The sequence below is a fragment of the Dama dama genome, chromosome 2 (assembly GCF_033118175.1).
Source record: "Dama dama isolate Ldn47 chromosome 2, ASM3311817v1, whole genome shotgun sequence".
NCBI lineage: Eukaryota > Metazoa > Chordata > Mammalia > Artiodactyla > Cervidae > Dama > Dama dama.
In genome coordinates, this window is record NC_083682.1 from 17866707 (window position 1) to 17879402 (window position 12696).

Here is a 12696-nt window from a genome sequence, read left to right on the forward strand (position 1 = left end):
AGGCAGGGCTGTGACGGCATCAGCCCACCTTGGGAGACGGCACAAGAAAGCAGGCAGCGTAGGGGCTCTTGGCTTAGCACTCCATCAGTGGTGCCATCCGCGGTAGGTTTACCTTCCTAATTACATTTTGCTTGGACTAATATTAAGCTGAGTTTTCATTCCCGGCACACACAACAGCTGGCATTGAAAGGAAGTTGACTCCAAAGCTCACCAGTAGTGGGGACAGCCCACCGAAGGTTTAAAATCAGCCCACCGCAGGTCTCTGGGGACTGATGCCAGGAGTCGGCTGCGTGCAGTGGGTCAGCAGCCTGGACCACTGCCCCAAGGCCACCACTCCTAGGTCTGCTTGGTCCCAGGGGCCGGTCTCAGGCTAACAGACCATTTTCCCAGGGCCCCCAATGGGCTTTCAGGGCAGAAGGTGCACGACCTGACCCAACCTTGTGAGACAAGGCCAGTGGAAACCGGGAGAAGCTCACAAGCCAGGACACTGCCGGTTTCTCTCTCCTGACCGTGGCATTCAGGGTCACAGGCGTCACAAGGACCTAAGCTGTGCCTGGGCATCCAAAGCACAAGTGCCGTTGAAGCCTCGACAACCAGCTCAGGATGCACGGCACGTGGCAGCTGAACACACCATGTCACAAACTGAATCAAGAGTAAAATAAAGCAAAGCAAAAACCCTGCTCCCCTCCACCGTGGGGATCACTTCTTCTTCCACCTTCTCTGGGTTCCAGTGTCCCCAGCTCCTTGGGAATTTCTCCTCCCAAGGGAGGGCTCCCAGGGGCACAGGGGGCCCTCAGTCTGGGAAAGACCCTGGCTCCATGAGAGACCCGTCACCCTTCACCCCAGGAAGTGAGTACCCACTGGCATCAGAAGGGTTACCCTACAGGCCGGGATCAGCAGGATCACCACCCAGCCCTGCGTTTGCCCTGCTGCTGCCCATCAATTGTAGGTCAATGGCTGGCTGGCACTCAACGGTCACTCAGGCAAATGGACTAAAGGAAGGCTCTAACAGGGGATCCCTGAAGAGGATATTCCTGCAGATGCTCAACCCTCTGGGATTCCAGAACCCAGTTCCCGCCCCCACTAATGGTGACTGCCCTCTGCCAGAAGCTGCCCAGCCTCTGGGACTCCAGGACGACCAAGGGGCCAGGGTGCGGCTGGTATCTGACCAGCGGGCCAGACCAGGGTCTCCAGGAAGGCTGAGGAACTTGGGGCACAGCTGCACCAGGGTCTCCAGGGCAGGCTACGGTCAGGGGCTGAGTCCCAGGGGCGTGGGGAGGAGGCTCATGCACACGCAGGACACACACCGAACACGCTCGCATGCAGGCGCACGTCCCGCACACCACGCACCGTGGATGGTGAGATGCACCCAGCTGCCGTTGTGGAAGGTGTCGTACTGCTGGTCAAGCAGGAGCACCTTGCACTCGTACCAGCCCTGGTCCTCGGCACGCACCTGCTCCAGCCGCAGGGACGCCTTGTCGTGGAGGCTCGCACGGCCTATGGAGAGGGACCAAGAGGGTCAGGGAAGGGCGCTGCCCCCTGCAGCCCCAGCCCCACAGGACAGCCCCCCTTGACCCCAGCCTGGGGCAGGCAGGCCCAGGGCAGGCCGGCCCCAAAAGCCCTGCTCTCTCTGCCCACCAGCTGCACTGAAAAGGCTTCAGTTCCCTGCACTGTCCCATTCTCTAGAGGCGGAGGAGAGGAAGGAGCTCTGATGAGGTGGCATAGGAGAGGATGAGTGGGCCTGGGGACCTCTGGCCAGGCTGAGCGACATCCTGTCCCAGGGGTCCCGGTGGCTGCCACGCCCAGCACCCTGTCTGTGTGGCTTCCCTACAGCAGCCAGGGGAGAGGCCACCAGGAACAGGGTGCTGACATCCCCTCCTAGTCCTGCTGCTGGGGCCAGAGAGCACTGGTCCAGACAGAGCCCAGGCCCTGAGCTTGGCTGCTTTGGGGGTGGGGGTGGGGGGTTGCGTGTAGCCTGAGAATGCAGAGTGGCTGGCAGGCAGAGCATTGATCCATTCTGAGCCACCCTCCCTAACTCAGATCCCTTCCCCAGAGTGCCCTCCGGGCCCTCCCTCCGCCCGGCCCACTCCTCGCCCCAATGTCACGACCTCCTCTGCTTTCCTCCTGTGTTTTCGACACTGGCAAGCTGCCTACAAACCAGACAGTCCCAACCAACCAGGGCTGGAGAGACACAGATACAGGAGGAAGGAGAGGGGCAGAGAGAGAGAGAGAAATAGAAGCTGACAAAAATGCAAGGCAGACCTCAGAGCCCAGAGGTAAAGATAAAACCCATGTCCTGCCAGCTTCCTCTCTTCCTTTAAACCCCAGCGCGCGCACACACCCACACACACACACACACACCCGTGCACACACTCACACTGCCCCATGCCCTCCTCCCTGGGGGGCAGGCCCTGGCAGTGACGCAGGGAGGCCTCCGCGGGCAGGAGTCATTGCAGAACAAGGCACAGGGGGCCAGGAGGAGGAGGCAGAGGGGGTGCCCAGACGCTCCCTCCACCCGGGACGAGGCCCCAACTTCAGAGCCAGAGGGAGGGAGTGGGCGAAGCCAGACAGAGCAAACCCCGTGGCTGCCTGCCGGGGCTCTGACTCAGCTGCTTCTACTGAGCCGCCCTCCAGCCGGCCTCCTCTCCCACGCGGCGGGCTCTGGGCCTCTCTTCTCCTCCGACCTCCGGATCCACAGGGGCCCCTGCGGATTGGTGAGGCTGTTCAGGAAGCCCTGTGTCCCCCCCACCTCCTCGTCCCTCTCCTCTCGCCACTTAATTAAAACCTACCAGAGTGCAAAGGATGGGAGGACAGAGGCAGCGACTGGAAAACAGAGATAAGAGGCCCATCGGAAAGGACAAGAGGTTACGAGACACAGGCGGGAGGGACAGGGCGGGGGGCCCCCCCCTGGAGCCAGGTGGGAAGCCAGGGCAATGGGGCAGCCCTTACCTGCATATTCAGGGTCCACGTGAGGCGGGTAGTAGCCGAACTTGATGAAGATGGGGATGGGCACCCCGAACTTGAACCACTCCACGACATAGGGCGGGGGCTGCCCCGTCACCGGGTGGACCACGTCGCATCGCAGGACCACGGACTCGCCAGCCCTCGCGGTCACGAACTCGGGCTCCTCTCGCAGGCCGTGGGCACCTAGCGGGACAGCCGCATTGGGACGCAGGAAAGGAGGGGCCAGGAGATCCTGCCCGGCTGTCCCAGAGACCACCTCTGCCCTCCCAACCCTGAAGAGCGCAGCCCGACCGTGCCTTTTCCCAGTGACACTCCTACCAGCTCTGAGGAGGGTGGCCACTGGGAAGGTGGAGGGGCCTGAGCCCCTCTGTGGACACCAAGGTCCGGGCAGGCACTGCAGCCAAGGGTGAACGGGGACCTCTTCTTGCACCAGGATGCTTCCTGCTAGAGCACATCGGGGAGACTCGGAGCCGGCGTCCTCCCACGCCCCACCCCCAGCTCAGCCTGATGTTCACAGCACCAAACAAGAGCATTCCACACAGGAGCGGGGAATCCCCAACAAGCTGAGCAGAGGCTGCTCCTGGCATCGCCAGAGGGAAAACCCCACCGGCCTGAGCTGGCCTCTATGCCCCTCCTCCCTCTGCCCGCTGCGTCTGCCGCAGAGGAGGGAGAGGGAGGGGCCTCCAGCCCTCCAGTGTCCAAGCCCCAAGTCTATCAGACAGGAGAAGGCCCAGATATCACCATTCGGACCGCAGGATGCTGGGGACAGGGGAGGGGGACCCTGGGGCCACTAACCTCAGCCAGCTAAGGGGACCACCCCTACCTGGAAGAGGACAAAGCACGTGGCTGGATAAGACACAGATATCCTCCAGAATGGGACTGGAAGGGATGGGAGGTGAGGCCAGCAGAGGCCCACACCCCCCAGCCCCAGCCCCAGGCCCGGCCCCAGAGAGAACAGGTTAACCCAGGCTCCGCCCCAAGCCTGCGGCCCCACCTCCAGCCTGACTCGGGTTGCCACACCAAAGTCACCTTGTCCACCTTCCTTCCCAGGGAAAGAGCCTGCTGGGAGGCCCCTCCCCCTGCCTTCCCTCCCAGCACTCACACAACCCACCAGACCCTGCCCCTCCCCTCCTGGGCCGGCTGGGCCCCTCCAGGCAGCACCACGGACAGCGGCTGCTCCGCTGAGGCTCTGGCCTGACTCTGAGCACACCTCTGACCCCTCTGGGCTCCTGCCAGGCGCCTTTGTCTGGCTCTCCTTTGTGTCTCTGTGTATCTGGCTCTTTCTATGTGTCTTTCTGTTTGGTTCTGTCTCTCTCTCTCCAGTGTCTCTCCTGTGTCCATCTCTCTCTGGGTCCTCCTCCATGTCTGTCTCTCTGTGTCTCTGTCTCTCTCTAGCTCCCACCCACATGGGTGATGCTCTCTACCTGCTCTCCTCCTTTGTATGACTCTATCAGCGTGTGTGTTGGGGGCGGGGGGTACATGTGGGGTTCTGTTCGCCTATGCTGGGGAAGGGGTTTTGCTTTTCTGCTGCCTGGCCCCTGCGTGCTTGTGTGGTCTGCCTCTCCAGGTCCGTGTCTCTGTCGGCCTCTCCTTCGCTCCCTCCCGCTCCAGCTCCCTCTCCTCCTCCCGCAAATTGCGGAAGAAGGAGGAGGCAACCCTTCTGGAAGCTGATTGGCTACTGGTGACATCACTGTTTTCTAGAGAAAGAGCTAAGATCACAGAGTATTTTTGGAGCAGAACAGTGTTGCCCTCACCTGCCTGAGGCCCCAGCAGGTTTCCCAACCCTCCCAGACCTGCTTTAGGCAAAGGCTAAATTCCAGCCCCTCAGGGAAAGTATAGCAGGCTCCTCCCAGCCCCCACCCCATCCCCTGGGGGCATCAGGCAGGAACTGGGCCCGCCTCACAGCACCCTGGCACAAAGGCTGACCCTGGGCCCTGGAGGGGTGGGTAAAGAACAGACATGTGTGCACATGAGTGCATGTATGTACAAATGTACATGTACATGTGAGTGTGTAGACTTTGGAGGAAAGAAGAGGAAAAACAGGAGCCAGGGCAAGAGGAGGGGGTGCTTCCCAGGGGTGGCCACCTGGGGAAGGGGGCAGGGTTGCTTGCCCTCCTCTCATAGCAAAGGTTCTGGAGGCTCTGGGAGGCAAGACCTTGACTGCCTCATTCTCCACAGCAACTGGGCAACGAGGAGGCCTCTTCCACACCCACCCAGGCTCAGGGCTGCGCACCCCACCTGAGACCCAGCCGGACCTGGGCCCCACCCCACAGCTTTTCCCACGTCCCTCCGCCAGAGACAGCAGCTGGAAGAAGACATGGTGAGACCAGCAGCACAGAGACAGTGAGCAAAGCCAAAACAGATGGGCTTCCAGGATGAAGGCAGTGGAGTGGGAGGCCCTGTCCCAGCCCCCGCACTCAGGCCAGTCCTCCTGGCTTTCAAAATCCTAAAATATTTATCAGCTTTCCTCATCTCAACACACACACACACACACACACTCTCTCTGCATGTGCTCTCACTCCATCACCCACGAGTACTTCCCCCTCAGCCTGAGCCTTTCTGAGCCAAAGCATGTCTAATAAAACACTTTCTCCAGAAAAGCTTGCTGCAAAAAAAAAAAAAAAAGTAAACAGGCTGGCAGTAGAGATGGAAGAGGGGTTTGATGGAGGAGAGAGATGCCTTCAAACCTAGGACACAACCCAAGTCAAGAGCAAGAGATTCCAGGGGCAAGAATGGAGACAGACGGTCAGGGTGTGAACAGACAGGCAGAAACAGAGAGAGAGGTCAAGGGCACCCAGGATTCTGCCAGGGACACAGAGACACAGAGGATGGAGAATCGGGAGAGTCAGGAGGGGACAGAGCCAGGCCCCAGGAGCAGTAGGGAGGAGGAAGGAGGGGGGAAGGGAAGGCAGGGATGGACGGTGCCCAAAGGGGAGGGCTGCAGGAGGGGAGACCCCAGACCCCTCCCTACCACAGAGGGCTGCAGCAGCCTCAAGGGGACTTTGGCACCCGTGGGGTGAGCACCGCAGGGAGCAGGAGGTGTCCTGGATTCCACGCATCCTTTTCAGACACGGCAGGACCCAGCTGTACCCGGAGGAGCAGAGCAAATCTGCACTTTGGGGTTCTGCCCGGCACTCCCTGGTAGGGAGAGAGGACACAGGAGGAGGAGGTGCCCCGCGGTCTGGCTAACCTTTCCGAAAGCCCACAGGGTGCAGACCTCCTGCTCTCTGGGCCAGGTGGTGCCCAATGGGTCGCCGGGTCCAGGGCTGCCACTGGATCCCCTGTGAGCACAGGACCACAAGCCCTCCATGGCCTGGCCCAGCCCCCACCCCCACTCCCAAGCTGGAGCTCTTCCAGGGGCGGGACTTGGGGGAGGAGAGGTGGCAGGACTGCAAAATCTGGTGGCAGCAGGCAAAGTCTGGGAACCAGGCAGGGAGGGCCAGCCGCCAGGCAAACCAGCTTCCTCTAGGTCACTACTACATACCAGGTCTTTGTGGGACCCCAACACTCATCCGACAAACATACCACCATCTCTGCTTCAGGGGTGAGCAGACTGGAGGGTCCCCTGGCTGGGCCAGCGGCCTGGAGGGGGGGAGGCGGGGGGGGTGCCAATTAGGTAGGGGCAGGTTCCAGCTGTTCTGTCTCCCCTTTGCCCCCACTTGCCCCTGCCACAGGCTAGGTACCAAGGCACAAGGCCCCTCCCACACTGACCCAAGAAGCAGCCCCCTCCCCTCTGTTCCCTGAGTCGGAGGCCAGCCCCTCCACAGTGCACCCTCTGGACAGGTTCTCACAGCCAGACCCCTGCAGTCCTGAACCCGAGAAGGCCGGCAGGGCAGGCCTGGGTCAGAAGGTAACTGCAGGTGCAGGGCTGAGTTCACTCTGCCTGGGACCCAGGAGCTCTGGCCGCGTCTGGCTGCAATACAGGGAGACCTCCCCCCCACCCCCCACCCCCGCCCGCCATGAGTGAGTACACGTCCCCAGGGAGGCTCCCCCCTTCCCCCGCCCCCTCGGGCACCAGACTCCCAAACCACAGGCCTGTTGTCTAATAATACCAGCGACAGCCACCGCCACCTCCATCTGCCAGCCTAAAAATAATCCCTGCTGAGTCCAAAACAGGCACAGCCCCCAATAGTCCCCCAGTCGCTCCACTGTGACAAGCTAGGGGGTTCCAGGAGATCCCAGGAAGCTTGAATCGGGCTCCCCTGGGACGCCCTTCCCCCGCCCCCCAACCCATACCCGGGAGATGCAGACCCAGAGGCTTGCATGAGGAAAGCAGAGGAGAGACTCCATACACATATAGGCAAGTGTAAGATGGAGAAACAGCCATGTCCACATGAGGCTGCACCCTGGTTGTCCTTTGCAGAAGGTGGGTGGGCCAGAGGTCACTGGGACATTCTGCCTCCAGCCAGGACCCCCACACCCCACCTAGGAGGTCCTTGGAGAAGTCCCCACCTTTTAAGGTCTTCCTGTAGCGCTCCTCATGGCCTTCGGCCCCCACTCCCCATCAACCTCTGAGGGCAGAAGTCAGAGATCAGGTGAGCCCAAACTGGCCCTCCCGTCATCTAACAAGGCACTGGGGGAGGGACAGGACACCCCTCCTCCGTGGGTGCCTCTCCTCCCTAACTCTCTGGCCCAGGCAGCCCAGGAGGCAGCAGCTATTAGCCACCTTAATTTGCTCTCGGCTAGATTGTATTTCCAAGAGCCTGTTCCCCAGGAGCCACTGGCAGGAAGCAGTCAGTAATCCAACCTCCGCTCTGCTCTGCTCTGCTCTCAGCTCCTCCGCAGAGAGGCCCAGCCACACCCACCCTGCCCACCGCTGGCACAGGCCTGGTCCAGTGCCCCTGAGCTGAGCCAGGGAGGGCCTCGGGTGAGGCGCCAGGTGGAAGCAAGTAAGCAGGGGATCGAAGCCTGAGACTGCTCACAATGAAGAGTCAGCACTCCCTACTCGGAAGCCGGAAAACCAGGACAGCAGCTTCTGCATGTTACCTGGACAGTGTATTACCTGACACGGCCCAGCTGGCCAGGGGCCTGGACCAGGAGGGAGCTTGGGGGTGAGGGCGGGCAGAGGGCACCACCCGGTCACCTCCCTTTCAGAAGGACAGGCAGGCTGGCTGGGACCTCGCTCATAGCCTGGCCCACAAGGAATTGTTCTCCAAAACTCTTCTGGAGGCCCTGACTCTGCTCACCAGTCTCCTGCTTAATCACGCAAGACAGAACAGAAAAACAGGAAGATTCCTAAGAAAAATAGGTCAGCTGCCTCAGGCAGGCTGAGCTGGCTCCCTGGGGCAGTGCCCCGGCAGGACCAGGCTACAAGCTGCCTCCGCACCCAGCTCCCAACCCCCAGGGACCAAGTCCCTTCTCCATTCGGGAGTCTAGGCTACTGGGTAGCCAAGGTCAGAGCCACCCCTTAGCAAGTCAGACCCGTCTTCTGCGTCCCCTGGCTCTGCCTGTGTGTCCCCCACTGAGGCTTTCTCTCAGAGCTCAGTCTCCCTTCAACCCAGCCCCAGGGCTGAGCCTCCAACTTTGGGAGCTTCTGCGCTGTTCACACTCAGGTGTGGAGCAGAGAGTGGGAAAAGCCGGGCATCTGCTCCAAGTCTAGCCTCACTGCCACCCACGGCCATCAGCAATCAGACAGGAAAGATGCCCCACCTCACGCCTGGAGACTCTGGGTCTCCTGTCTGCTACATTCATGTGCATACGAATACACACAGATGCACACAAAGGCAGGCGCACACACACACACACACACACACACACACACACACACACACAGATGTGTGCAGGCGCTTCCAGCAGCTACCATCAGTGATGGCTCTTTCCACTATTCACATTCACTCTCTCACGCAAACTGCTTTACCCATCACTGGGCACAGACAGGAGAGAGCTGCCCTGGGACCCTGGCCTAGCCCAAGGAGGCACAGGACTGGAGGGGGTTGGGGAGGAGGGGAGAGGGGGAGGGAGTGTGGCTCTCCCTGTGGGCCGGGTCCATTCCCACCCCCTCAGCACAGCAAGGCCCTGACAGCCAGGCCAGAGGCAGAGAATCTGAGGATGGTGAGCACGGGGCTCAGAGCCAGGAGAGACTGGGGTTCAGCATCTCCCAACCAGGGCAGCCTCTGCTCCTTTGGGTAACTGGATCCTAGCTTTCTGTCTCAAAGCCTCAAACCTGAAACCACCACTGGCCCTGGCCCCTGGCAGCTCCGGGTCAGCACACGAGACGAGCTTGGGGCCAGCAGCTGAAAGCTGACTCTTCCCACACATCCCCTCCTCAGCTTCTCCCAAACGCCGTACTGCCAGACACACCCCTGCCTGCCTCCAGCCGCGGGTGCTGGGGACACACACACACGCATGCCACATCCTGAGCCAAGTCCCGCTCAGCTGAGAGGCTGCCTGTGGGGGTCTCTCTAGCAGATTCCAGGCCTAAATGCCCTCCCTCGTTCCTTCACTGCCAAAGGGAGGGAGGGAGGGCCAGGCTGAGAGTAGAGGGCATTAGTCCAGCTACCAGCACGGTCCGGGTCAGAACCCGCTTTATCTGGGGACAGCGGTAAGCCAGGCACGGAATCTGTGGTCCAGAAGAGGAGACAGCCTTGGCGATAAAGGCCAGGGTCCTCCCTGCAAGCTTGCTCAGTGAAGGCCTGGGACGCAGGCTCCACTCGCCACCTTCTAGGCTCTCTGCACGCCCTCCCCAGCCTCCGCACTGCCCCCCAGACACACAGGATTCAAGCCCACCCCTCCTTCTGTCCCAAGCCTTTCACTCCTCTGCTGGAGCAACCCCTGCTCAGCCAGACCCTAAGACCAGCATCTCAAAGTCCCTCCCATCAAGAATCTCCCGGAAGTCACCTCTGCCAGTCAGAGAACAGCTGAGCTCTCATAGCAGCCTCTGAAATACTGGCGCATCAGCCATCTCCCACTCCCGGAGGCTGCAGAGATGATGCCTCCTGGGTGTCCTGCAGCTTTTCCACCAGGTTCCGGCCACTGACACAACTCCAGTTCTGAAGATCTTTCAAAGGATTTCCAAGCAGCCCTCCACATCTCCCTGGGCAAGGTCAGCGGCGAAGGCAAACTTGGTTCTGAACAGAGGCAACTGTCTGAACTCCCCCCGGGGACATTCCCAGTTCCCAATGCCCTGAACCATTCAGGGGAAAGAAATGGAACCAAGATCATCATCATTTACTTACTCACTACTTAGCAACTAAACCACCACCACCACAGAACACTCAGCCAGCCCCTCATTTCTTCATGGCACTAATGTATGTGGCACCCCACAAGCCCATACTGTTAACCCCCAATGAGGCAAGTGACAATCAGAGAAGTGAAGCAATGTGTCCAAGGTCACAGGCCAGCAAGTAGCAGTGCTGGAACCTGAGTTCAGGTCCTTTACAGCCACACACAGAGCCCCTAGGCTAAAAAGACCCCTCCCAAAACCCACAGGGATGGCAGGCAGGGGTTCATGTCCAGCCACCCACGACAGAAGGACCTCTCCATTCCCTGAAAGAAGGCAGAAGCTCCAGAACCAATAACCTTCAATGCTGAGAAGTCCTTCCTTCCATCTGGCCCTTCTGTGTGCACTGTAATATAAGCACACATCTCCCTTGATTCTGTGCTTAAACTTGCAAAAAGTCCATCCTCCTCCCTGGACTTCTCAGGCTGGGATCCTATTTCAGAGCCTCCCTTCGATGTCTCTCTTTTATTCAAAGATCCCAATACATCCTTTCCTGCGACAGTCCCATAGCAGGAACATACCACAGACTGAAGGGGAGGAGATGCAGGCATCAGAAGATTACAAGGCAATAGGGAAGGGGCGGGCACTGAGGCTGAAGACAAGTTCTGAAGCGCAGCTCAAGCCACCTCACACCCCCACCCCACTCCACGAGCTTCTGTGGCCACTCTGGTCTGTTTCCCCACCTGACAAAGAGTTTTAAAACCACCCGGGGTCACACACCATATAACAAAAATCACTCTTCTCTTCGCCTTCCTCTGCCTTTGATTTCACACCCCCGCAAACACCAGCGAGACTGATCCCATTCCAGAAACTTTCCCAAATCACTTCCCCTTCCCCCACACAGCCCCAGACAAGGTGAGCAAAGGGTCCTCCTGCGCCAGCGCGGCCGGGCGCTGGGTCTTCCGCTGTGGGTCCTCCTACTGCTTGCTGTCCACCTGGCGGTTCTCCCTGGAAGCCATCCCGGCCGGCCCTGGGACCTGCCCGCAGCTGGGTCGTGTCTGCGCGCTGAACATCGCGCGCTCAGAGTCCGGGCACCTCCAGCTTCCATAGCAGGGCGGAGAGCCGAGATGCCACACAGAGGCGTGCGGGCCGCTCTGCGGTCTCCAGAGCAAAAGCCCGCGTGCTCACGCGCGCATCACCCAGCTCACTGGCTTCCCTCTACCCTCTTCCCAGCTCAGACCGGAAACACAGAAAGAGGAAAACCTCCCTCCGCCCCAAGACGCGGCAGTGGAGACCCCCTCCCGCTGCTCTCGCCCACAGCAGCTGTGGCCAGCTGTGGCCGGCTGCGGCGCGCTCCCGGGGAACTTTTGCCCGGCCAGGCCGGGCTCAGGTGCAGCGGACCCGGACGCGGGCAGAGCCAGCCGAAGTCGGCCGCTCCTCAGAGCAAACGAGAGACCCCGCGCGGAACCAGCTCTTCTCTCGCGGCGCTCTGTGCGCCCCGCCCTGCGAGGGGATCCGATCTCCGGCTGCCACGACGTGTGGTCCGAAGGGACTCGAGCCCAAGCCGAGCCCGCACCGGCTCCCCTGCGGACCGGTAGCACTGCGCGGGGTCCAGCGTGCCGCAGCCAACCGAGGACCGGAAAACTCCCTGGCGGCAGAGTTGAGAAAGCCGCCGCCTCCCCAGCGCTCGAGGCGGCGGCTGCGCCCGCGAAGGGCACCGGGCGCGGCACCCGCTGCAAAGCCCTGGTGCCAAGGGTGGCGACGTGGACCCTAGCCCGAGGCGTTCTCTCCCGAGCGCCGGCAGCCCGGGTTCAGGCCCTTCCCGCCGACCGCGGACACGGCCCCCGCCCTCCCCGCGGTGCCCGGAGCGCGCCCGCCGGGAGGGCGCGGGCTCAGCAGGAGGACGGAGCCAAGATCCGCGGGAGGCGCAGGGGAGGGACGCTGCACTTCAACTCACCTTGAGCCGCAAGACCTCGGGCGCTGATCACACTTGCTATCAAAGTGGCCACATACCAAATCATAGTACTACCGCGCGCCAGCCAGGAGCCTCATCCTATCGCAAAGTGCCCCGCGCCGCCTACGCCCCGCGCCGGTGCTCTTGCGGCTCCTGCGGCTCCTGCAGCCCGGGCGGCCAGCTCCCCATCCCTCCGCGGATCCGCTCGGCTCGGCGCGCAGCCTCCCGCCCGGCGCAGCGGCACCTGCACTGGAGCCCGGGCGGAGCGCAGCCAGCGCCACGGAGAAGCCCGGCCGCACCGCCCCGGGCCCGCCCCCGCCGCCCTCCCATTGGGCGCGGTCAGCAAGCCCGGGGTCCGATTGGCCGGGATGCCTGCCCGTCGCGTCGAGGGGGGCGAGCCCATTCAAGGTGCGTTGACGTGTGGCAAGCCCAGAGCCGCAGAATCATGCGCATTGCCGGGGAGAAGGCGCTGCCGCGTCTCCGCTCGGCTCTGCTCCCTGCTCCCACTGCATGGCAAGTTTCTGGGGGAAGGAATGTGGCCGCCGGGCCGGCCAACGGGACCCTGGAGTCTCTGCTACACTGTAGGTCTGAGGGGTCGGTGCCCCCGCCCATCGAGGGA

At 61.5% G+C, this 12696-nt stretch overlaps 1 protein-coding gene across 1 annotated transcript in view; it reads right to left on the reverse strand.

Moving 5' to 3' along the window:
• Positions 1 to 12195, reverse strand: part of IGSF9B (immunoglobulin superfamily member 9B) — a 41786-nt gene extending 29591 nt beyond the window's left edge. The window contains exons 1-3 of the mRNA XM_061157607.1: positions 12081 to 12195; positions 2950 to 3147; positions 1351 to 1497 (exon numbers count right to left, since the gene is read on the reverse strand). Of these exons, the coding sequence (XP_061013590.1) occupies positions 1351 to 1497; positions 2950 to 3147; positions 12081 to 12144 (409 nt within the window). The 5' untranslated portion in view covers positions 12145 to 12195. The remainder of the gene's footprint in view (positions 1 to 1350; positions 1498 to 2949; positions 3148 to 12080) is intronic.
• Positions 12196 to 12696: the final 501 nt, after the last annotated feature.